This window comes from Lathamus discolor, chromosome 2 (assembly GCF_037157495.1).
Source record: "Lathamus discolor isolate bLatDis1 chromosome 2, bLatDis1.hap1, whole genome shotgun sequence".
Classification (NCBI taxonomy): Eukaryota; Metazoa; Chordata; class Aves; order Psittaciformes; family Psittacidae; genus Lathamus; species Lathamus discolor.
Genome location: NC_088885.1, coordinates 27,849,168 through 27,875,125, shown reverse-complemented (window position 1 = coordinate 27,875,125; position 25,958 = coordinate 27,849,168). Strand labels below are relative to the sequence as shown.

Genomic DNA, 25,958 nt, shown 5'->3' with positions numbered 1-25,958 from the left:
CAGTACCTCAGAAATTATCTAACATAGTAAGAGTTTTCACTCTCCAATTTAACTTTTTCCTTTCCAGGTAGCTGTTTTGAAGCTTAAAGCAGGCTTGTAACATTATAACCTACAAAAATTCCTGTTCTGCAGAAACAAAGTTTGTATTTTCATCAGTGAATCAGAGCATGAATCACAAATAAATAAGTGTAGAAATTGCATACTTACAAAATGTTTAGAAACTTAGAATCTCTGCTTTGAGACTGAAAAAAAAATGCCATCAGTACATTTATACTGTACATCAGTACAGTGATATAACAGAAGTGAATGTGTGTTAGGAAGTATCAAACCAGCAATCACAAGAAACCTTTGTAGATTCAGGCAGACACTTAAGAACTGAGGTTCACCTCTTTCTTCCGCCTAAAGCAATTTCAGGCCTGTATTTTGGTGGTGGCAGACAGTGAGACCAATGACAGCTATCTAGGAATCCTTTCACATCTGTAATATTTTTTGCAGCTTTTCAAAACAAAGTACATTTTATTGAATTACATTTTGTGCATGTTGTTACTACTTAGTAAACATCAAGGCTCTAATCCATGATCCAGAATTCTTCAGCAGCAATAGAACTGCTTTGAGGTATTGCCACTGTTCAGCCCCATCTTTTGAACCTCTGCATGGCCCCCACTCCAGTTGTGCTGGCTTATTAGTCTAGTGAGCTGCAGACTGAACTGATAAACTGGGAAGATAACCCAGAGATTTTACTGAAGCCAGATCAGCTCACTCTAAGAGCCATAACACAGCTGCACAGGCAACTATGCCAGCACAACTACAGGGTGCAAGGCAACATTTTTGCTGAATGCTTCATACCATAAAGATACCTACCTTTTAAAAAGTGTTCAAATTCTTCTGTCTTATCAATACATAGGATTCAGAGATCCCACTTAAAGCCAGCCTTAATATTGGAACACGGCTTAATAATAGATAGTCCACAATCCAAAGGTTGAACAAACACACCCCAAGTCAGTTTAAAAAAAAACTGATAAGAAAACACTAATACTGGGAATAACAATCTCAAAAGAATGAAAACTTGAGTTACACAAAAGCCTTTATCCAGACAACATTCCCCTGGGAGAGGCAGCACTCCACTTGATTATATCCCTTTTGCTTTACCGCAGCAAAGAAATTTAGAAGTTGTTAATACTTGGAAGCCACAAAACAATTTCTAAGAGGAGACACTGAAGGACTTCACCATAACAGGACCAGGTAAACACAGAAATAGTGCTGTATTCTCTCAGAGCACTAAGAGAAGGCATCACGTATGTACTGCCTGGAATAGACACCACCAACATGCCTTGAACAGGCAGCAAGGACAAGCAAAAGTGATTCTGGTTCGCAAACATCCCCAGAGTAAAATCTGCATGGAGCTAGTCCCCAGCCCTGCCTACCAAGGCAGGGCAGAAGCATTACACAAGACAGCCACCTCATCCCCAGCTTGTCATAGCCACTCACACTCATCAGGCTGTCAAGATAAAACTGCCAAGGACCAAGTATCCAGGCTGGGTTCTCCCACCCCTCCCAAGGCACAATTACTCTACAGGAGCAGAGGACTTTGAACTTCAGAGCCACTGCATGTGACTGCATACCGAAGCTGCACACTGGATGTGTTGGCACAGGACTGCCAGGAGACCCAAGGCCTTGCTGAAGGGATGGAAGGCAGGAGAGCCTGGTGACACTGCTGTTACTGGGATATACCCTGGGACAGGGCAGCACCTCCAGTCCAGTCACCCAGTGGCTGGAGCTTCCTGAGAGTCTCTGCTCCCCCTGCTTTGTGCTCCTTTTCCCTGCAGGACAGCATACACCTGTATGTATCCAAGAGCCTCTCCAAACACCTAGCAGCCTGAGAGTCACCAATGGAAGTATCCAAATAGAAAACTTCAGAGACATTCACTGCTCTTTTCCGTGCCAACTGCAGCAAAAGACAGTTAATTTCACCAAACCAGTGCAATCTGAAGCAGGGAACCACGGTGCACAGAAAGGTAGTCATCTGCACCTACCACTGGCAGCGATAACCACTCCACCAGAAGCCCTTCAGAGAGACAGAAATACTACTCTGTTCAACTCCTTTGGTTATACAATATCCTATATCAGAGTGACTTCAATTGCTTTCCCCAGGAGAGATTTTATGAGCAGTACAGCACATTTCAGAGCCCAGAGGTCATTTCAGATGTCAGACGAAGCCTCCGGCTGGTCAGACAGAGAAGGAAATGTGGATGCCATTGCTCTGCAGGCTCAGAGACACCAACACTGACAGCTTCCAGCTTTACATGCCACTGACAGCTGACCAAAGAAATGCAGCAAAGGGCTCTTCAAACACAGTAACAACAAATTAGTCATTAGCCTCTCTATCAAAATATTTCTCAAGAGAGCCTATCCCATTTTTCTATTCCTTATGGAAGAGTGGCAAGGTTACTACAATACCCTCGGTGTTCTGAGCTCTTTCAGATGCAAGAAAGAGGAAGAAAATTCAGCAGTCTGCTTGGATACATGATTATTTGATGCACATCAGGATTTAAATGACCTTTTTAGGATCACAGTACAGGACACAGATGGAAACATGGAGTCCAACACCAACGCTGCAGGGACAGGAGTCTGGGGTATAGAAGGCAGAAATACATATGTTGGATCCCCATTCACACTGAATTGCTATTGGCACTGTAAGAGCTTTTTAGTGCATAGAAAACACACTGTTCTAGAGATTCTCACCACCAAGCTGGCTAAGGCAGACAGCCAGAGCCCAAGTGAGCCTAGAGCTGCTAGAGCTTGTTGAAAGAAGGTTCTCAGCTGCTAGCACAGAAACTGTGGCTTTGTGACGAAAGTAACCTAGTACTTACATCAACTTAGCACGCTAAGTAAAAGGAGCTCTCCCATGTTTGTGGCCTTGTTCACCAGCCATGTGCCAGTGGGTATCCTAAGGGCTTTACTGCTGAAGGCCACTGAACTGAACAGCTTGATGGAAGGAGACTACCAGTGTAGTTCACTTTGCACCAAATAAGACCCCCAAAAACCAAACGCATAAAACCACACACACCACCCTATGAAGTATTACTATTAGCAAACAAAACCTGAAGTCACTTGTTGACTGAAGTTTGTTTATGAGAAGGCATTTATTAGGGCCAAAAAAACAGATACAAGAAAAGTTTCTATAATTAAGTTTAACTAGTCACTTCCCAAATAGTGTTTACAGCCATGTTCAATAGCTTTTTAATAATAGCTTCCAAACATTGTATTTTCTTACAGACTGCATTTTTGGTTTTTGTTTAAGTCTCTGTTCATACATCTCTACATTTCATTGTGCAATAATAGTCACAGCAGGCTTAAAAATAAGATAATTAAAAATCAATAACCCAAACAGCATTACTACACACATTAAAAAGGAGATGAATGCTTGCCAGGTTCCCACCCCAGGAGCATGGAAACTCCTGAACCACTCTGCCCCAAACATCCAGATATAGCCGTTGGTCATCTAGTCCTCGCAGGATCATACCCTTGCACCACTCTCATCTTCTTCAGGATTGAAAACTTTGAATCCCCTCAAAATCAGCACTTTTAAGTGTTTGTTTGCACTATGTTATGCATTATTAATTCACTGCCAGAGGCCTGAGAAGCAGTAGGAAAATGCTTTCCATCTAAAGAAAGAAAGCAAACAGGCACAGTGCAGCTTTTGAGCAGCAGTCTCAGTTCCAGCTTGGATGTCTTCACAACCCTGGTTTAATCCAGACAATTCACAGAGTGAACAGGATGTTTGCAGAAACAGATAATATCTGCTTTGGAGTCTATGCACAGTTATTTTCTCACTGGAGATAACTGATAGGACGTCACAGCACCTGGTCTCACATCAGAGATAACAAGCCTTCAGGAGGTACACCCGTACTGTGCTTTCACATGACGATATGGTTATACAGAGGATGCAGATCTCTCACTAAGTCTGCACACTGGCTTTAAGATCAAACAGTATCTCAACAAATCAGTCTCGCACTTTTCCCCAAGACTACAGAAGTGCACATCATGCTCAGTTTTGTCATTCAGTAAACACCAAGGCTCATAGCACCATATCCTAACCTCTCTGCATTCTAGGTCTCTTCCTTCCTTTACATGTCCCAGCATTTCAGCTTGGCTTCCTAGAGAAATACATTGTATGTAATTTTAGAGCATTGACTGTAGTGGCTTTTGAACTCTTTAACCAACAAAAGGTTTGACCACAACAGATACTTAAAAAAGTATTAAATTATTAAAATTTGCACAAGATAAGGACAAGGGAAGACCCCTTTTCATACCCCTTCCTAAGTTAGGGGCTTTCTTATCAGAAAGACTATAATTTTCTCATACCTTGTTAGACAAAAGAAAACCTGAAGACACCCAAGCAGTTCATTAGCTCCTTTGCTTACAGAGGTCCTTATTCACATCTTGGTTTTCTGCCCAAGTCACCCCTCAATTCCAGCTGAAAAACTTTCTTTAACCAATCCCTCTCATCCTGGAACAATTTCAGCCTGCTTGCTGGTAGCCTTTTCTGTAGTTACACCACAGTGGTTGGAACTCCCCACACACACAGAAGCCAGAACAGGTGTTTCTAGACTCAGTTACAGTGTCAATGAGTAGGTGAGGATTTACTTACATAAAAAAAAAAAAAAGGCAAAAGTTTGATATGTAAAAACTGTTATAGATGGCAGTTTTGTTGCACAATTCTACAGCCTTATCTATCTAGCTCCCACTGAATTCAATGAAAAAGCTGCCTTTGCATACACAAGTGGTTTCACTGAGCCATAAAACATTGTAAGAGGAAGTAATTTGGTTTACTGATTTCTCTAGCAAGAATATCAGGATTCTGAAACGTGGAGTTGACTGTATAGTAAAAGCGTTCAACTTCTTTTAATACCTATTATTTAATATACAGGCCTTTATATTTTCCTTCTATGAACGGTATGGTCATTGATCAACACCCTAAAGCCCTGGGGTGGCTTTGCTAATGAAAAGCACTGCAAGAGACTCTCAGCTGCTGTAGATTGACACAGATTTCAAATGGCAGACACCTGCATTTTGCGGCAGAGTAGCTACCACAGTTTTGGGGCTATCACTTAGGATATAAATATAGACAGTTGGTGTAAAAGGCAGGTGTCTATGTTTGAGTTAATCAACTTATGCTTTCTATAGAGCAGAGAGAAAAATAAGCACATCACAGGGCAATTTATCTGTCCTGCCTTAGACACCCCTCCTGACCTAAGTTGAATCATACCCTAGTCAAACATGTTTCTTTCCATGAACTGTACAAAGATGTAGAGATGCATATATCAGACAAGAATGCCTAATGCTTAGAGATCTAATATTAGGTAAATGAATCCTGACCATTGTGCCTGTATTATACTGAAAATCCACAGCACCACTTCGGGGGGGGGGGTGGGGTGGGGTGGGGGGTGTGGCATTATGGATGTTCTAAGTTTGCCTTAGGGAGGTAAATAATAAAAGGAAATCAAGTGGAGGGGAAGGGTACTCTAAATGTGACCCATAGCTCTTGAAGTGGGTAAAGATTTTCCAGCGCATAATAGATAATTGCAGCCCTCCCACTGAAAGTGAGAGTTGCTATTTGAAAGGAAGAGAGGAGGAAGGAAAGAAAGAAGTGTTGGGTTTTGGTTTGGGGTTTTTTTTGACTATGTAGGGTTTGTGCTCTCTATAAAACTGACTGGATGAAGCAAGAGTAAAGAGCATGTCTAGTCTTCTGAGCAGATCAACACTCTCTGGTAAGGACGTTCAAGAGCGGCTTTGTGCAGGCATGTTCTTGCAGCTAAAACTGAACGCAGAGGGAGGATAAAATATTGCAGATTCAAAGAGTCGGATTCTACATCCCCTGTGCAGAGGCTTAAAGAAAAAGCCAGAAATGATTTAGGTCAGACTAAAGCCATTGTTAATACAGGATCCCTAAATTAGTTCTACCTTTAAGAAAAAATGCTTTTCTATGCATTTGTGAGAATCAAGACCCTAGGCCCACTGTAGGAGAGGATCTGGTTTGAGACCATCTTAAAAACCTGAATGTGCACAAGTCCATGGGACCTGATGAAATCCATCTGCAGGTACTGAAGGAGCTGGCGAATGAAGTTGCTAAGCCGCTGTCCATCATATTTGAAAAATCATGGCAGTCAGGTGAAGTTCCCGACGACTGGAAAAAGGGAAATATAACCCCCATTTTCAAGAAGGGGAAAATGGAGGACCCGGGGAATTACAGACCAGTCAGTCTCACCTCTGTGCCTGGCAAAATCTTGGAGCACATTCTCCTGGATGGCATGCTAAGGCACATGAAAAACAACAAGGTGCTTGGTGACAGCCAGCATGGCTTCACTAAGGGGAAATCCTGTCTGACCAATTTGGTGGCCTTCTATGATGGGGCTACAGAACTGATGGACAGGGGTAGAGCAGTTGATGTCATCTACCTGGACTTGTGCAAAGGGTTCGACACTGTCCCACACAACATCTTTGTCTCTAAATTGGAGAGGTATCAATTTCATGGATGGAACACTCGGTGGATAAAGAACTGGCTGAATGGCCGCACACAAAGAGTTGTGGTCAATGGATCAATGTCCGTCTGGAGACCACTAACGAGTGGTGTCCCTCAGGGATTGGTGTTGGGACCCGTCTTGTTTAACATCTTTGTCGGTGACATGGACAGTGGGATTGAGTGTGCCCTCAGCAAGTTTGCCGATGACACCAAGCTGTGTGGTCCGGTTGATACACTGGAGGGAAGGGATGCCATCCAGAGGGACCTTGACACGCTTGTGAGGTGGGCTGATGCCAACCTGATGAAGTTCAACCATACCAAGTGCAAGGTCCTACACCTGGGTCGGAGCAATCCCAGGCACAGCTACAGGTTGGGCAGAGAAGAGATTCAGAGCAGCCCTGTGGAGAAGGACTTGGGGGTGCTGGTTGATGAGAAAATGAGCATGAGCCGGCTTCAGTGCATGCTTGCAGCCCAGAAAGCCAACCATATCCTGGGCTGCATCAAAAGGAGCGTGACCAGCAGGTCGAAGGAGGTGATCCTGCCCCTCTACTCTGCTCTTGTGAGACCTCACCTGGAGTATTGTGTGCAGTTCTGGTGTCCTCAACATAAAAAGGACATGGAACTCCTGGAACAAGTCCAGAGGAGGGCCACGAGGATGATCAGGGGACTGGAGCACCTCCCGTATGAAGACAGGCTGAGGAAGTTGGGGCTGTTCAGCCTGGAGAAGAGAAGGCTGCGTGGAGACCTCATAGCAGCCTTCCAGTATCTGAAGGAGGGCTATAGGGATGCTGGGGAGGGACTCTTCATCAGGGACTCTAGTGACAGGACAAGGGGTAACGGGTTCAAACTTAAACAGGGGAAGTTTAAATTGGATATAAGGAAGAAATTCTTTCCTGTTAGGGTGGTGAGGCACTGGAATGGGTTCCCCAGGGAGGTTGTGAATGCTCCATCCTTGTCTGTTCAAGGCCAGGTTGGACAAAGCCTTGGGTGGGATGGTTTAGTGTGAGGTGTCCCTGTCCATGGCTGGGGGGTTGGAACTAGATGATCTTAAGGTCCTTTCCAACCCTAACTGTTCTATGATTCTATGCAAGAAGATACTATGTTCAGGCAAGCTAAGCCCTTCATAACCCTCAGGATAATAACAGAGTTATCTAGATGGGGTGAGCAAACATCAAAAGATTCAGCACTCTGTAGAAGAGACTAGAGCCTTCTCCCATTTGTATTCTTTTGATGGGTTAGGAAACAGCCTGGAAATTTTACAAGCATGGGCTTTTCCACAAGACAGAGAAAACCCAGCATTTGATTTTTTCTACACATCACCACTGTTGGGACAATGGACTTAATGAATGAGAGGACTTGAAATTACATATTAAAGAAACTAAGGAAAGATGTTCACGTTTCTGTTCTCTGTACACATCCAGCTCTACAGCTGTAACTGCATAGGAATAACTCTACTGACACTGATGAGCGAATTTCACTGTGAGTGAGCTCTGCAAGTTTGTGTGATGTGTGCAGGTCTGACTTGCAAATGTTAATGATTGCAACTTTCAACTAAAGCAAAAAGCTGTCAAAAGTTTCCCTTTGGAACTCTGAGTTCTTACCATTTCATTTCAATAAACAAAATTAACATGGAGATGGAAAAGGCAGCAAAACACAATAAGCTTAATTTTTGTTTACTTACAGTCCTCTCTAATATGTATTTTTATTTAATGTGGTGAAAGGCTAAATTAAGACTGTGTGCCAAGTTTCAGACAAGTGTGAAATTTCAAGGCTTACTAGGTTATTAAGCTTCTGAAAGAAGGATTTATATTTATAAAAGGAAGTGCTGACACAACCTGAACTCTTGAGTAGTTGTAATGCCACCACAACAGCATGGTTCATATGCAGTGTGAACAGCCCAGATTACCTTATCCTAATAAAACTAAAGATTTAAACCAGAGGAAATTATTTCAAAGATTGTATTTCTAGTGCTGCCATGTGTGCAGTCACATTTGGGCTTAAATGATACGAAACCATGAATCTATTTATAAATTCACAAGTTACACCCACAAAACAGGATCCCAGAGAAATTCTTGCAAACAGGGTTTGCAAGAATACAAAAGTGTGCGTAGGTAGGTGTGTGTGTGCCTAGGTGGGTTATATATGTAATCAACATGTAAAGCTCCATAATGCTGAAAATAATAAATTGTTGTGAATGTGTAAGGGTGGAAAGTGCAGTTTACATGGATTATCTGCCCTAGTTCCTGTTCTTATTTTTGGAAAGCAATCAGCTCTTCGTGAGAACTCAGCACCACGCTGAGCCACCCTGGGGCTTTTCATGGCCCAGCCCTTCACTTTGCATTATCATCTGTTAGCAGCCACATCCTGTGCAGACTGATTCATTACAGCCAAGAAAGGCAGTGAGAACAGGAGACCCTCTGAATCCTGAGGTCTGTAATCACTCTAACATACTCCTCTCACTGTACTATATAAAATAAAACTATCTTTTCAAAGGGATTTACAGCCATTTTTGTTACTATTCCAAATAAAAGCTTATTTTAAGATAATGTGTAATTTTACCTCAAGGTCTTTGCAAATCACCTTTACTTAGAAACTTTCATATGTCTCCTTTGCAATACCATTTATCCCGATTTAAATCAAACATAAAACCAAATCATTTTGACTGCTTTTGCTTAGTAGATATGGTCAAATGCAAAATAATAATAATAAAGATAATCAGGTAATCATCGAATGATCCAGCTTATTTATTCACTGATGAATATTAAATAAATTATTATTTTCAACTATGGTAATACTGTTGTTTTCTGTGAAGCTGAAGCTCATGCAGACAAAAATAATACAGTAAATTGAACTTGTATTTTTAAACTCTCAAATACATTACTTTTCAAATGGTACAGTTTCTTGATGCCTAACGAACACAAATGTGTTACAAGTCAATCAAAACATTCAGATTACTGTTACAATCCTTGCAATATTTTCCATTATACTGGATATTACTGTACTATCTTAATATCTCACAGCACTTCTAAGCATGACTTTAAATGTAAGAGCAACTGTGAGATTCTTGCTTTACACACAGATGAAGAGACTTCAGGAATAAAATGACCAGCCTTCAGTAGCTGGGCTGGATATACCAATCTGCAGTCTTAAACTTCCAGCTTTCAGCATTAACTCCAGTACTTTAAATTATGTGGTTGGATGTATTTGTTTTATAGTTGCAGTGTAAAGCTGAGTCTCTGTACAGAGTATTTTCCAACAGTTCCCTATCATGATTACAACAATAGCAGGACATAAGCAAATACTGTGTATAAGCAAGTTATATGACAGAGTGGCAGAAATACAGTTGCTGAACCATATAGAAATATAGTTTGCTGGTACCAGTGCACACAGCAAGGGATGTGTATTGATGTGGCAATAGGAGATCTGTCAAAAAGCATCAGTGTGGGCTCAGTTCATGAATCCCATTTGTCTCCTGTGTAACATGACTGATTACAGCTGAATTACAGCGACTTTAAATGTGTAAGTCAATTTTCAATGCTAATTAAGATCAGGGAGGCTGATCTTAATCATTTTATACAGGATACTGTATAAAATACAGTACAATCAAGAAAAATTGAATATATATATCTGATTCAAATAGAAACTTAATAGCTGGAGTTCAAGGGAAATAGTACTACTAATAATCTGTAGATTGCCTTTTTACTGTATCACTTATACCAGAAACCAAACAGGAATAAACTGTGTTTACAGAGACATTGACATGTTAATCTATGTTTCACAAAGAATCAAGTGTCTTTCCTGTGTGACCCACAGGAACTCCTCAAAAAGACAGCTAAAAAGTTACATCGTGGATATATAAATTCAGTAAGCTTTACTGCAGAGACCTTACACGCATAGTCTGTAAATGTCTGAAGGCCTCTTAACAATCATGATGCAACTGGTGTCAAAAACCCCTCCTGCATCAGCCCATGCCTACAACAGCATCCAATAATTACAAGACCAATGGAGTTCAGCTAATGTTAGAAACAAGAAGATATTTTTAAAAGGTTTCCCTGGTTTAGGTCCTTTTTGTCCGTGTTAAAACCAGCTTTACAAAAAGACCAGTCTTGGCTAACCAAGTCACTGCAGCAAAGGTGAACACTGTTCCTGACATTCTTCACTCACAAACTCATCCTTACAATACCCAACTCGGTGATGTTCTGATAAAAAGCCTGTTAAAGCTCTCAGGGCAAAAGGCATTGAAATAGGAAAGGGATGCAAATGTTATGCTCCAAAGGAAATTATTCTTTTTTATCATTCATAAAGTGGTAACAGAAGATAAGCAGTTACCGGGTTGGGGGTACCTCTCGACTGTGTCTAGTGGCTGAGGTATCAGGCTTCACACCTTTACCTCACCTGACCTAAATTTCACCATTCTGCTATTTTTAGAGAAGACCTTGAAATACAGCAGCTTGCGAGCCAGCCAGGAGCCCTCAGCACGTTTAACAAGGCTCAACACCCGTGCTAACCTTATCCTTTGTCAGTGATTAATGCAGTGATTAGGTGGCTTTCTTAAGTGAGGTATTGTTTCATTTCAGCAATAGGAAAACTACAGTGCAAAAAACAATAAATATTTTAAACCAATCAAGCAGCCTAGAAGCTTATCTGTTTCCCTTAGGGCTCAATGTGTCTTGAAAAGGTAGGAAAACCCAACAGTTTCAAATCCTCTCTCCCTCTATACACCCCACAGCCAACAACCATATTCGACCTTCTCTTTTCTAACTATTCCATCATCTTCAGCTCTTGATTCTGGTGGAGCAGCTGTGCAAATATAGCTAGAACTAAGAAGCCACAATCTTCACAGCCCAGGGATTATCATCTCTTATTTTCCTGAGCTGTTTGCAAGCACTGTCTGGCCCCCCTGCCTATTTTTTATCCTTAGATTTTGGGTTTGCCTTTGAATAAAATCATTATGTGAGTACTTGATGACTGCCCTTTGCCAGGCCCCACGGCAAGCCAGCAGCATTGTCCAGGTGCCTCACCACTCAGGTGCCTCAGATCACTCACAGCCAGCCCCAATAAAACAGGGCACTGCCAAGGAGGAAACACAAGCTCTTAATTTGCTGCTTGGGACTTTTTTCAGCTAGGTCTTTGAAACTGCAATTTCGCTTCTTTACATCTGGTTTAAGAAGACTGACTAATGCTTTACAGAACGGCAAGGTACCAGCTGTGTATCAGCCCTTTATTTTGCTCCTGTATGGTTAGGACATCTGTGGGAGTCCATAGGACAACCCTAGGCATCAACCTGCTGCCAAGTCAGGCTGTGTATTTCCCCTCAGTTTAAAAAACACACGCAACAGTTTATCCACAAAGCTCTGCAGTCTTACTCTGCTCCTAAAAATAATGACAGCCTGCAGAGCAACGTGAGCTGGGGGGAGGCCTTCACATACCTGTGTCAGTCAGGATTCAAAAAATAATAAAATGCTTTCGTCATCTCTCAGACTAGATAAGCAAGAGATGATGCCGATTCACAGCTACCTACTACACATCCCTTCCAGCAGCAACAAGGGTTGTTCTGGCTCAGGAACACAAAGCTGTAAGGCTATCAGCGGGGCTGTAAGCTGTGACCCTCTCAAAAGATGAATTGCCCACCAGTAAAGTACAAACACTGATCCAAAAGACTGATGCGTGCCTAGCTTTCTCTCTCAGAAGAGGTGAAGACAGCATTATAAGCACATTACCTAGCCTTCATGCATTGCAACCTGCACAGCTGAATAAATACTGCATACTACCATCAGCGCCTGCATAGCATATGCAGATTGCCTAGGCTTGCCACATTCTACCTTACCAAGTCCTTCTCTCTTAGCATCAATCCAGTATCTAAATCCTCCTCAGATGCCAAGAATGACACTCAGCTCTCAACAAAAAGTTTCACCCCGGCACCAATTAGCACCCTGCTATTTGTAAACAAATGATCCAAGATGCAGATAACCCCCCAGAAGGCAGACCTTTTGGGGTCCAGCCTGGCTTAGCTAGCCCCCACCAGCCTGCTTTCTGCTTCTTGATGACCCATCCCATGGAATAAACTCCTGCAAGACCAAGATGCTGTGCAAGGTGGTACAGAAGGACCTAAGTCAGGCTGGGAACCATGGACTGGCTGTGGGTACTGCTGCCCACAGAAAGGATCAATCCTGTCTCAGTAAGACATGAAAATTTGAGGAGAGAAAGGTTTCACCTATCATCTGTCTGAAAACCAAATGTAAATGAACATTCAGTGCAACACAACTTGAAACTGATGCCGACAACCTGAAGGAGTCTCACCATCCTATAGTACTTTTTCTAGCTGAACTGGTCACAAGGTAGCACACAGCTACACAGCTAGAAAAGAGAGACCAGATTCTGAAGGTTGGTTAACCTTAAACGACTGCATGTGCATGAACAGCTGAGGCAACGCCATACTGACTTTCGTAAGCTAAGACAACACTGATAAGGTTACAAGACTTTGTGGATTGTTCAACAGTGCTGCACCACTTTAAATGCAATTCTGTACCTCCTTCAATTAGAAGCATTTTAAGATATTTAACTTACCAAGTGCCTTGAAACAGAGCATCATTTATAGCCCATTCTAGCAAAACATGTTTCAAATTTTAAGTTGTGTAACTCCAGCATTGTTACAAAATTACACCTCCTTATTCAGATCCTCTGAAGGTTTTCTTACACATACCAGTATTTAGGCCAGAATCTGTCAATTCATCGTACGGAAGAAATTGATCTCATGCTGACAGCATACGCCAGCAGAAACTTGATCAGCCAAGATATCAAATGCTCTACTGCAGTCACCATTTTGTTGATAGTTGAAGACTTTGTCATATTAATACAGAACATCTTTTTGGAGGTACTGCTACGTTTGTATATTTTACTCAGAAAAGCTACTGTAATATTCCAGCAAAAAAGTTCTAGTACAGACAAAGGTACAACTTGAACATAAAACTTATCCTCCACTCATAAGTTTTCTATTTCCAAGTCAGTATTAAACATGATAACAACCATAATATTTTAGAAACACTGCTCTCCACCTTATCTCACTTCTTCCTCCAGAGTACTAGAGTACAGACCAGTCAAGACTTTGTATTTAAAAATCAGTCATCTGAATTTTTTATATAGAAGAGTTTAGGCAGCCTGTCACCAGACAAACACTAACATGGGTAATATGCACAACAAAACACAGCTGACTTTTTAAAGCAGGATGCTTTTTCAACTCTTCCCCATAGAAGTCTGATGAATACTCATAATGAAGTTATTGATTTGTATTACACAGTTTGTTTACTGGGTACAAAAAGCCAGCCTGCCATCTCACCTTCCTAAAGCTAGTAGTTCTGTACATCCAATAGGAAGGAAAATGTTAGCCAGGTTATATCAATTATACCCCAAATTCATAGGGCTCAGCATCGCTAATGAAGCTTTTTCTCAAGACTGTTAGTAACCTGCATTTTCATGTGCTATGTTACATAAATAGAAATGAAAACATCCAGTTTTTCAGAGATAGGTTTGGATATTCATGTTCAAACTCAGCAGTTTTGGGTTGCAGGCTAAATGAAGCTTGTCTTGTCTGCATTCAGGTCCTGAAACTAATTAGAAGCTTCCATGTTTCTTGTCACATTCTGCTCATTGCCAGAAAATCTGAGGAGGAAATTTATCCAAGGCTTAAGTACTTGCGAATCCCTCAGATGGCTTCAGATACAGGAGCCTGAAGATACTAATTTAAGTACCACCTGTGAGTACATGTGATAAATGCCCAACATTGCATGTGACACAAAGTATGTTCAGCTATATGAAAGATTATTCAAATTATGCAAGATCCATCACTTCAGAAGGGAGTCACTGCGGTTAGTTTCTTCTGTGAATACACAGACATGCCACTGATTTAAAGTTTATAATGAGATACTGCAGTTTACAATACTGTAATGCTTACGAGCCTCACCACACAAGACTTTGGTTTTCAACAGAAAAGTTTTACTGTTACTGGAATCAGTGCACAGGGGTAGGTGAGAACATACTGCTGCAGCACAGGAAGTCAGACACCTCTCTGCAGGCTTGTTTTGAATTGTTTATTGAGGTTTAAGAAGTCATCCACATTTCTATAAATATAGACATTACTTGAGTAAGTGACTTACAATGTCACCAGTGCAGGTACATATATAACCAACATACAAAAGCTCCACTGGAAGCTACTTCAGTTTATTCAAAAAGGACCAAGATGCCATAAAATTTAAGGAAAAAAAAAAAAAAGAAAAAAAAAACCAACCCAAAACAGCTGTCACTTTCAGTTATTGAAGACACTAAAGTGCATTTTTGGTTACCTCCTGGACCAACAGCTGCTGGTTAAAAAGTTTGATTTTTATTTTAAAACATATCTAAGTTACATTGATTGACATTCAGGGTTGTAGCTGTCATCCTCCTGATACCCAGCAGCAGGTAAGAAAAACGTAATTATTTTGCTGGTTGAGTAAGAGGAGGAAGTAGATTTTGCTTTTTTGTTTTTACTTTTTTTTTTCCATCTGGTATTTCCAACAAAAGTTTGAAGAGAATCTAACATTCTGATGAATTTTTACAGCACCACTAAAAGTTCGTCTTAAAAATCCAGGCTCTATTTTAGCCCTTTTAATTGCTAGCCAAGTATCTAAAGAGCTCTGTACCAGTAAGAAAAACTACCCTCCCTTTTCCATCAAGCACTATCCTGCCCAGTCAACACTGTTTGCACACTCTGTAAACAAGAACAGCTTAAAGCATAATTAAAGCAGAACACAGGCCTATCTTGAAAATCTTCTTTCCCCACTCATTCCCTCCCCCCACCCCCGGCAGTGTCAAATGTTTGAGTGTATAAAGCATTATTACATTCCTAACCACAAAATACTTGAAGAGTCACAATAAAAAAAAGCATACATTGAAAGTGACATAGCAATTACCACTTTAATCAAATGGGGTATTTCGGGGAAATACAAGATGTGCTCTGCTAATTTTAACTTCATCTTTACTTCATTATAATTCTGTTTCATGGCCAGAATAAGTCACTAGTAGAGTGAAGAATGCTGCACTGGTTAGAACCACAACAGCCAGAGTTGTTCTTTATAGTGCCTTTACTGCAATTAATTTACTTTTAACTTGCTAGGAGGAGGCCATAATACTCATCATTCAGAAATATATTACTAATTTTGAGTAACAGTTTAAACCAGATTAGCACTGTATAATGAAGAATGGCTACATCTAAAAAAATAAAGACCTTACATACCAAAAACATGCCACATGTTGGGAAACCATTTTTTCATGCTCCAGCATGTTGTTTACATTTTTTACTTGTCAGAAAGTCATTCTTTTATCAGCTGAAGAATCCACAGCACTTAAAATTTCAAGTATTTGAACTGAACATGATTCAATTTCAAAAAGTGCCAAAAAAAAACCCAAACAAAAAAAAAAAAAACCAAAAACAAAACCACAACCCTACACATGTAGCCAAGCTTTCATAGAAATCCCCAAACAAGGTAAAAAAAAAAAAAAAAAAGCCTCTCGAAAGAATGGCTTACTAGCTTCATACATGTTTTTAAAGCTGTATAATGTTCACCTAAACACTCCACTTACGAGCATCAGAAGTTTAAAAACACAGAACACCTTCAATGCAAATTGCTTGCAGCAGGTACCCTCAAACATGAATACAACACTAAGCAGAAAACCCTCATTTTATTTGGCTATTTGGATATCCATGTCACATATACCCACCCATTCATTTCCTGATAGTATTACATCATCTATTAGGGCTTCTGAAATAATGCAGAGCCAGAAAACTCAGAAGATACTAGTGTAAAAAACACAAAACAGAAGAAAACCCAAACCAACAAAAGTTCCATGACGGCACAGCCTTCCACACGGCAAAGCTGTGCAACTTACTGTTTAATGTAACTAAGCTTAAAAGCATCCAAACAAGCAGGCCTGGGTTTGGAAGCTGTCTCATGTCAAATTTTGACTATGTTACTACTCTAAAATAGAAATGTCAAAATAGAACTCATCTCTTCTTTTTCTGTTGCCTCAGCATTTTCCTTCGCTTAATTATCATATCATGTAGCTTCTCCAGTCCTTCTTTGAGTCCATCTCCAATGATTGCACAGGTGGGCTGCAAATGCCAGGGTGTTGAAGAACTCAGCTCACTCATCGCTAACATCTTCTCGATTTCAGAAAGGGAGAGAGAGTTCCTCAAGTCCTGCTTGTTAGCAATTATAAGGACAGGCACTCCTTGATTTTCGGATATCCTAGTGATCTTATGAAGTTCTGTTTTAGCCTCCTCCATTCTCTCAACATCGACGGAGTCCACCACAAACACAATGCCATCGGTGCACCTCGTGTACGACTTCCACAGCGGCCTCAGCTTCTCCTGGCCGCCGACATCCCAGAAGTGGAAAGTGACCGTTTTCGAGTTGCCCAGCGTCACTTTGATTTTCTCCGTGTTAAATCCTTTCGTGGGGACAGTGTTGACGAACTCATTGAACTGCAATCTGTAGAGCACAGTCGTCTTCCCAGCGGAGTCCAGTCCCAAGATGACAATGTGGAAGCTCTGGAACGAAGGCAGGCTGGAGAGGATCGGCGTCTGGTCCGAGAGTCCATTCCCCATTGCCAGACGGGAAGGTGACAGCAGACTGCCACAAGCAGAGGCCGGCTCCCACGACTACGCTGGCCGCCACGCTAGGCTCAGATCCTGCCAACGACACAACCGACGTTAGCCTTCAGACGGTCCCTCTCCGCCACAGCCGGGCTTTTGGGGCCGCAAAGCGCTGCCCAGCGCCGCCGCCCTAACCGGCAAGGCGGCCGCAGGCAGCGCGACGCGGCTCGACACACGTCCCCCTCCCGGCCCAGCGGGCTCTGCCGCCCCGCGGCGGCGGCCACTGCCGACGCTGAAACTCGCCCGGCACCTGCAACCCCTCACCGCCGCCCCTCACCACCTACCGCTGTCCCTGCCGGCGGGCGCGTCCCTCAGCGCGGGAAGACGAGGGCAGCTCGCGACCCCATGACCCGAGCGCCGCGTCCGCCGCACGCGCCACAACCGCTGCCGGTGCTGCTGCTGCCGCCGGTGCTGCTGCTGCTGCTGCCGGTGCCCCTGCCACCAGCACCACGACGACTCCCCCGCATCTGGCGGCAAGGCGCCTCCCAGCCCGCGCCTAGCCCCGCGGGCACCGCCCCGCGGACGCCCATTGGCTCCGCCGCGTGGCGGGGGCGGGGAGGAGGACGCGCTGCCTTTCGCCTATTGGCCGGCGGCACAGGCCACTCACCGGAGAACCCGGGTTCTATCGTCCTCAGCCGGGCGCTGAGGCCGGGCAAAGGGCCGCAGCCTCCGCAGCGGCCGGGGCGCCCCACAGCCTGGCCGAGACACCTCACTCCGCCCCGCGCGGCCCCACTCCCGCCTTGCTGGGCGGAGTCACTGCGTTACACGGCCCCCTCCGGGAAAGCCGTCGTGCTCCAACGGGCGGACGGCAGCGCCCTGCCGGCCTGGGCGCCCCGCCCCTTCGCCGGACCCGCCTGTGCCCATTGGGTGAGGGTGCTGTCACTCTAGCCCCGCCCCCTAGCGGCCTGCGAAACTGCTCAGCCGCGGCTCACAGCGCACCTGCGCCCCTGCCGGGGGTACACTGGCCGGCCTCGCCTCTGCACAGCCCGCGGGGAGGGGGAGCCGGCGGCAACGCCCTGCTCCGGCCACCGCTCCGTACAGGCAGTCCCCGGAGCGGCACGGGGGTACCTGCCGGGGCCGCTCAGCTCGCTTTGCTGTTGCCTAGCTTCCTCACCATCCGCCGACAGCTCCCGTAGCAGCCGAGCGCCCTCCCGTCGCCTGGCAACGGGCCTCGAGGCGGTGGCCCTGACCACGTGACCGGCGGCGGGCAGTGTTTGCGGGGCCCCGCCGTCTCCGGTCCGCGGCGTTGGGGTTGGGGGTACGGTGGGGCTGTTCGGTGATGGGGAGGTCGGGTCGCTGCAGTGCGGTTCGTACTGTTGCTGGAATATGAATTGCCTTGCTGAGCTCGGTCTCTTTGAGTGACGCAGCAAATACCGCAGGCTGCGAGCCACCGCCGCCTAGGATCGCTGCAGGCACTGATAGGGGCGAAGTGAGAGGGAAGTGCTGTAAGCGGGGTTTCTTGCTGGTGTTACATAAACAAGAGAGAGTGGCCCAAGGGTCCAGGCGCGGTTGTATGTTCTTACCGTACTCTTACTGCCTTTTTGCTTGTCCCTACGAAACAGGAAAAGAACAGTCCGGGAGCAGCTGAGGGTAACAGAGTGGATGAAGTCGACCTGTTAAATGCCTGGCACAGAAAGGGCAGCAGTGCTCAGTTCTGAATGAATGTAATGTCACCTAGGTTAGCTACAAGGAATGTTTCCCACGGCACAGGGCTATGTTAAGTTATTCTTCATTTTAAGACCTAAGCATGATTTGGGCAGTGAAGTCTTTCAAAGTCAGAACTAATTACTAGCATCTAATAAGACATATTGCTGTGTTATTGCTTGCAGAGCATACAAGTTTTAGAGGAGGACTGCGGGGGTATTTTGTCTCTGATGTTCTTGCTGTCCCACCTTCGTTCTATTCCTTCCCATGGAACAATTTTCACAATGCATTTGCCACAACTATAGGTAGTTGTGGCAATTTGGATGGTTACTTCTGCCCGTGTTGGGTGTACGCCAGCTCAATGTAAAATAGCAGTAGTACACAAGACAGATTTGCTGGTTTCAGAGCGAAGCATACTAGAAAGGTCTTCATATATAACCATTTCTTAGATAAAAAAATAAATCAATCTTTTTGAAAGAAGCATATATTTAACTGCCAGTTAAAGCTCTTGTGCTGATGAAGTCTACCATTCTAAGTGTGTTTTCTTTACTTTGTATCACAATCATCGAAATCTTTGACCAGTTGGTTTCCAGTAAAAAGGTGTCGCTTTTGATATTAAACTTGGTTTCATTTTTCTAGAGGACTTTCAGATTTCTTGGTGTGGCTGCTGAAAGGGATGAATTTTTAAGAATATTCTGGCAATCACATTTCTTTTTTCCTTTTCAATCATTGCACTTTATATTTCAAATCACAAATAATTGTGATGTATAAAAGAAGTAATTTAATGGAAAAAAAAATCCACAGTGTGCTGTAGACAAGGTTTCATATAGTTGAAGTGTTAAGAGGCCTGTTATGGTCCTACTAAAAATAGCAAAATTCTCATTTGCTTACATCTGAGATTAATGTTTCGCTGCTTTTATCTTTGCTAGTTATTTACATCCTGATCTTCCTCTCTTTGGAGGAAGTGGCCTGTTTGTATAGGAAAGTGCTTTTACATCTATGGAAAAGTAGGGGTAAGTTACTACCCTTAAGGCTAGCCATTAAGGTTTCTGATTTGGCAGTATTTTAACCTACTTTTACATAGCATAAAAGACTGCACAGCATGCAATGTGAAAGAAAAGCACTTTCCATTACAGTAAAGGCAGGCCTTAATTATTCCTTGGATGGTTTCCAATAATTTAAAATTGGTGGAAACCAAGTTATACGTTGTTAAGGAATATTACCAGAGATAATAGATTTATTCGTAATATTTGACAAGCTGAAATCAAATTGACCTTTATCTCCACCTACAAAATAATGTATTCCCTTTTTTAATGGAAAAATAAGCCTATTAGATATTACAGTCTTCTAAACTTTAATGTCTGATTGTTACCAAGATCTGTTCACACTTCTAACACAGCTTTATAGTAACATATTTTACAATTAATTCCACAAGGAGGGATATGGGCCAGCTCCTGTTTTATTGGAGTATTTTAATTTTAAACATAAAATGAGGAAAAATAGCCTTTATCTTTTTCTCTGCTGAAAACCAGTCAATACATAAGAACAGATTTTGGTGCCCTTGAAAAGGGAGGGACACAGGTAGAGTACAGTATAACCAACACGCATACACTAGGTGAAGAAGGAATGTTGTAGGTGTTTCTTTGGAAGAAGAGTTTTATGACATCAGAGAGCTAATTTTAAAATCAGAAATTACTATCTTCAGCAAAATAAGCATACTTTTATTTGCAAATATATATATGAAAGTGATCCACACTGTCCAGAAAATGCTTGGAGAACTAGATTATACTACTTCTCTCTCCCTCCCTACAGTTAATTTATCTCATCTGCCTGTTGTAACTTGCCATAAAGTGAATTATGAACTGTCTGGGGCAGGAACTATTTTTCAGTGTAAGTCTTCTTAGTGTTTAGCACTTCGATCTTAATTAATGCCTGTAGGCATTTCTGCAAAACAGCTATTAAATAACAATTCAAGTTGATCGGCTCCTCCCATGCACTTCATGCTACTTTAGAAGTCAAACGTGCAGAGTGGGCAGGTGTTCCAGGTGTTACGAAGGGAGTAATGGTATCTAAATTAGTGGGAGTGTAAGAAAGCTGACACATTCAACCTCTGATAATTGAAGGTAGGGGTGAAGCAAGGCTTTGATTATCCCTTAGAAGTCCTGGATGAAGGAGGTGTACAGTAAGAAGTATTCTTAACTTTCTTTTCAAGTATGTAGCTAAGTGGGGGGAATGGGCTGTTACTAGATGAGAGGTGAAAATAACTGAATGATCTGTGTATGAGGAAACAAGGGGAAAAGACTCGAGCCATGTGCAGACTTTGTAATGCAAAATGAGGAGGTGTCTAATTTATGTATTGGGTTATTTCGCATACAGCTATTTTTTTTTTCACTTCCTGTCTAACATGTCTATGGCTCTCAGTTCTTTCTGGCTCAGCATTCCTTAGCTCCTGAAAACAACTGCCACTTCAGCTTCGCTAGGCTAAAAGTATTCTTTGATTCCAATTTACCAAGGTACATGGTAATATATTATTTTCTACATACGTTTCATACATATAGTCTATGTATATTTTCCACACAGGAGAGGTAGCTTGGAACAAACCTTTGTGTTCCGAGACAAACTTCACTTGCATAACATGCGGCTGTTATTATGTTTTATTATGATAAAATAGGATTTATTTTGTTTTTAATTCCTAAATGGTCCAGGGATAATTTTGGTTCAAAGCAGGTTTGGGAGGGCCAGGCCTGAAATATGAAGCCTAGATAGATCTTATAAGAGGTATGGACCATGGAACTGGTTGAAACATTACCAAGAGAGAATCTGCGTAGGGTGGAAAGTGAAAACTCTAGAAAATTTTAGCGTTATTACCCAGCAGAGCCTTAGGTTACCTTTTAATGCATATCAACCTGTGCACTGCAGGAGCTACCTCACAGTGCCCAGGTAACTACAAAACCACAAAGGATCATCAGACATCCACTTGCAAGGCTGCACGTGTTAATGCATATCAACCTGTGCACTGCAGGAGCTACCTCACAGTGCCCAGGTAACTACAAAACCACAAAGGATCATCAGACATCCACTTGCAAGGCTGCACGTGTACTTCACAAGGACTCTCTTTCATATGGAAATAGAAATTAATGGAAATTAAAAGCTAGCCTTTCATGAGAGACTCACTCTAGCAAGACACCATGTCAGAGCTTTCACTTAGTGCTGGCCATTTTAAAGCTAAATTCCATTACAGCAAGCATGACTGTGGTTATACAACCACATATAGGAATGCAGCATAAGAGAAATTCTTTCCCAAGCCAAGTCAGTGGGCTTAATTTCCTTGGCCAGATAAGCACAATACTCCTTTTGTTCTGATTAAATACCATCATTCCATAGAACAGGCTAATGACATTAATTATCCAGTTCAATAGATATTCACCTCAGCAGCTACTTTTTAGTAACACCATGTGTTGTGAGTAGCATGCAAATCAAATGAAAAGTGAAACAAGATACATGACCCACATCCCATATACTGCTGATGCAGAGGGTTACAGCCAGAACTGTAGATCAGCAAAGGACAGAAACAAATGAAAAAAAGGAGAGGAAGAAACCAGCTGCATCATGGAGCTGAATCAGTTGTAAACCACAAAGGAATGGTCATAAAGAAAATTTAATTACTGCAAAGGGCAGTGCACTGCCAGCTACAGAAGGCTGGCATGTAGTGCTGGGGTCCCAACACCTCTGTCTTCATGAGAAGAGGCATGTTGGCAGCCTCACAGCACCAGTTCTTGTGGCTCCATGTGGAAACCAAGCAGATTTCTCAATGTGTATGAAAGAGAAAATTAATTGCATTTCAGTGCAGTGACACAGCAGGCCTAGACTAGAGTAATAATAATTAATGTATGTCTAATAATAATGGTCATTATTACAGTAACCTTTAGCTTGGTTGTACATTCAAAAATTGAAGTTACTCCTCTTCAGCTGTACTCTAGATCTAGAGCTAAAAAAGTATTAGAAGATGTTATATGCGCCTAAGAATATCAAGTTCCTACATAAAATACTACAGGAGTCCCAGCATGGATTTCGAGAACCCCCTTGAAAATAAGCTGTAACAATGAAATTGCTGACAAATTGCAACACGTTTTGCTCTTAAGACTATCTCTTAAATTGACATACAAAATGTTTTGCACAAAGAAGCCTTTTATTATCTTTGCCACATCTGCTGAATTTATGTATGATAGCTTACAAGGTGCATGAATTATTTTGCTTTGATTATTAAAAAGTAGTTGGAGGTAAAAAATATAATTTATTTCCTCACAATAAATAACAAAGCTCAGAGCGGTAGGAGATGGAGTTGCTGTGTGTTACAATATCAGTTGCCACTCTGATTAGACCAGTTAATTAAACCTGTTCTCATTTCATACATACCTTCACATGAAGTCTAACATTTGCATTTTACTGCTTTCATTTCACAAACATCATGCCATATAGCAGGCTAACAAACAAAAAGCCTTGTTCCTTCACACTGACAGCCACGCTGAGCTGCGCCTTCAGTGCTGCCTAGGTGTGTTAGCTGCAAAGCAGTGGTACCAGCTCATAAACGTTCCTAGTCATACAGAACAATTGTTGTCTCAGGGTGACCAAAATTATGTCTCCACCTTCTAAGTTCTGTGAATTTTGGTTGCATCATCCCCTGACAGCATGGCTGCAGTGGTGGTGACTCCAGGCATGCAGAGCACAGGGAACAGTCCAACAACTGTCCGTGCCGTGCCATTGAGTGAGCAGTGCACCTTCTTCCTGAGGCTGGGTGGAACAGCATCTGTGCATTAAGGACTTGTATCACAAACCCCTGTAACATGCTGAGTGTTCATTTAATAGCAGCATGTGATTCATAAAGGTTAAGCATAGATCCTGTCTTCATACTGCCTTCATCAAGGCAACGTGTCTGTAAACCTGGCGTTAAAATTAGTTAATGGAGAATACTTGATCGGTGGGAGGGAGAGATAGACAGCCATGAGGGGAGATCGTGAGGGGACAGGAGGGGCAGCCGTGAGGGGTGAGAGGAGATTGTGAGGGGACAGGAGAGGCAGCCATGATGTATGAAGGGAGATTGTGAGGGGAGAGCAGGGGTAGCCATGAGGGAAGATCATGAGAGGAGAGGAGGGGCTGTTGAGAGGAGAGATTGTGAGGGGACAGGAGAGGTGCGGCCTTGAGAGGAGATTGTGAGGTGAGGGCATGGGCAGCCATGAGGGAAGATCATGAAGGGGGTGATGGGGCCTTTGTGAGGTGAGAGCTGGGGCAGCCATGGGCTGTGAGGGGTGGCCATGAAAGGAGATCTTAAGGGGAGATGAGGGGTTGCCATGAGGGGTAGGGGCAGCAGCTGTATAGTGTGGGGCCACTATGGAAGGGCAGATGGAGGGTGGCTGTGACTGGAGATCAGGAGGGGCAGCCGTGAGGGGAGATAAGTTTGCCCTTACTGACACAGTTTAGTGGTGGGCTTGACAGTCCTAGGGTAACAGTCAGGCTTGATGATCTTAAAGGTCTTGTCCAACGTAGCTGATTCCACGATTCATATGATACCAAGTTTATAGTCACAAACTTCCAGCCCAGACTAGTTAAGCTGCTGCTAAAGGGTAGAAAAAAGCGTTGTTGCAGGTACCCTGGTTTCCAGTCTCCTTACCTACTTCCCTAAGCAGCTGGCACTAAAAATAAACAGCAAAGATGTTTCTTTAATAAATGGAAAACATCCCTGCTACCTTAATCTTTCAGTGCATGAGGTAAAACTTATGCACCATGAGAAATTCAAGTGTTCAGTGTGTGATACTGGATCTTGACCTACATGTTTTCTTCAATGGTTTTATACTGATCAGAGACATCTGTACTGTCACCACAGCTACAGGTTCCTCACCTTCCACCCGCCTGCCCTGACACCATTTTTGTTGTTTTGCTGTTTGACTGGAGTCAACCACACTCTTCTGCAGGGAATGCTGGGCTGCTCAGTGCTGCTATTCAGAATCTTGCCAGTTACAGCACTGGTTCCAAGAGCTTTATTTTTTCATAGAATCACAGAATGGTTTGGGTTAGAAGGGACCTTAAAGCTCGTCCACTTCCAACCTGCTGCCACAGGCAGGGACACCTTCCACTAGACCAGGTTGCTCCAAACCCTGTCCAACCTGGTTTTGAACATTGCCAGGGACAAGGCAGCCACAGCTTCTCTGGGCAACCTGTGCCAGGGCCTCAGCACCCTCCCAGGGAAGAACTTCTGCCTAATATGTAATCTAAACCCACTCTGTCAGTTTAAAATCATTCTCGCTCGTCCTATCACTACATGCCCTTGTAAAAAGTTCCTCCAATATTTTTTCCCCATAAAAGCCATGGACATTTTAGAGCTTTTTTGTATGCCAGAGTTATTCCAAACAGTTTAAGATTCTATCAAACTGAGATTTCAGTATCAGCCACCATCTCCTCACAATGCTTCCTTTGAAGAGGGTTGCACAACTTTTAACTATATCACTCTTACACAATGAAAGCAGTTTGCAAGCAGATTAAGAATACTACAATTTCAATACAAGAGCAGCACCTGTTTTATTTTGTCCCTGCACAGCTAGATTCAATATGTGAAGGTATTTTCCCCTATCCAAATAATAATGCAAATAGTAGCAGTGTATCAGAAACTGTTTGGTTTGCAATACTGTGATCATTACTAGCCCAGAGTAACGATGAAGAAAAAAGAAAAGTACAATTAAATTCCTGCTTTTCTAAAGAATTTTCTAAATATTGGCTGAGTATTTAACATTTCTGAGGGTGCTGAGGTTTGCTGGAGTTGTAAAAGATCAGATAAACAGACACACCTTGCACATCAGAACTAAGAAGGTTTAATTTTTGATGAATTTGTATCTCGGTTGACTGTAGTGGACAGAGAGAAGCAAGTTCTGACTGAGGCTTTCTGACCAAGTGGTTGTGGGATGAAACATTCATTAAAGCCAGTCATTTCATAATAATCCATCCACTTGCAACAGTTACTTATTTCGAAGCTGTGCTTTGTTCTTCAGGTACTGCATGCGTCCCAAAGGAGGTGCGAGCACAGGAAGCGTATAGCACTGAGTTCACAGGGTA

The 25,958-nt window shown here is 42.8% G+C and overlaps 1 protein-coding gene and 1 long non-coding RNA gene across 2 annotated transcripts; both read right to left on the bottom strand.

The window, feature by feature from the left end:
- Positions 1–3,124: 3,124 nt before the first annotated feature.
- On the bottom strand, positions 3,125–5,319 carry LOC136009146 (uncharacterized). The gene is made up of 2 exons (XR_010610359.1): positions 4,366–5,319; positions 3,125–4,157 (listed from the first exon to the last, which is right to left on the bottom strand). It is a non-coding gene; the product is annotated as an uncharacterized LOC136009146 (long non-coding RNA).
- A 9,277-nt stretch (positions 5,320–14,596) lies between these two features.
- Positions 14,597–17,924, bottom strand: ARL4A (ADP ribosylation factor like GTPase 4A). The gene is made up of 2 exons (XM_065666229.1): positions 17,495–17,924; positions 14,597–17,246 (listed from the first exon to the last, which is right to left on the bottom strand). Exon 2 carries the CDS (start codon positions 17,160–17,162, stop codon positions 16,560–16,562), a length of 603 nt encoding a protein of 200 aa, XP_065522301.1. The 5' UTR covers positions 17,163–17,246; positions 17,495–17,924; the 3' UTR covers positions 14,597–16,559.
- Between the last annotated feature and the right edge of the window lie 8,034 nt (positions 17,925–25,958).

Excerpts from the sequence above, each read along its gene's own strand:
- ARL4A (XM_065666229.1), bottom strand. The coding sequence starts at position 17,162 with ATGGGGAATGGACTCTCGGACCAGACGCCGATCCTCTCCAGCCTGCCT.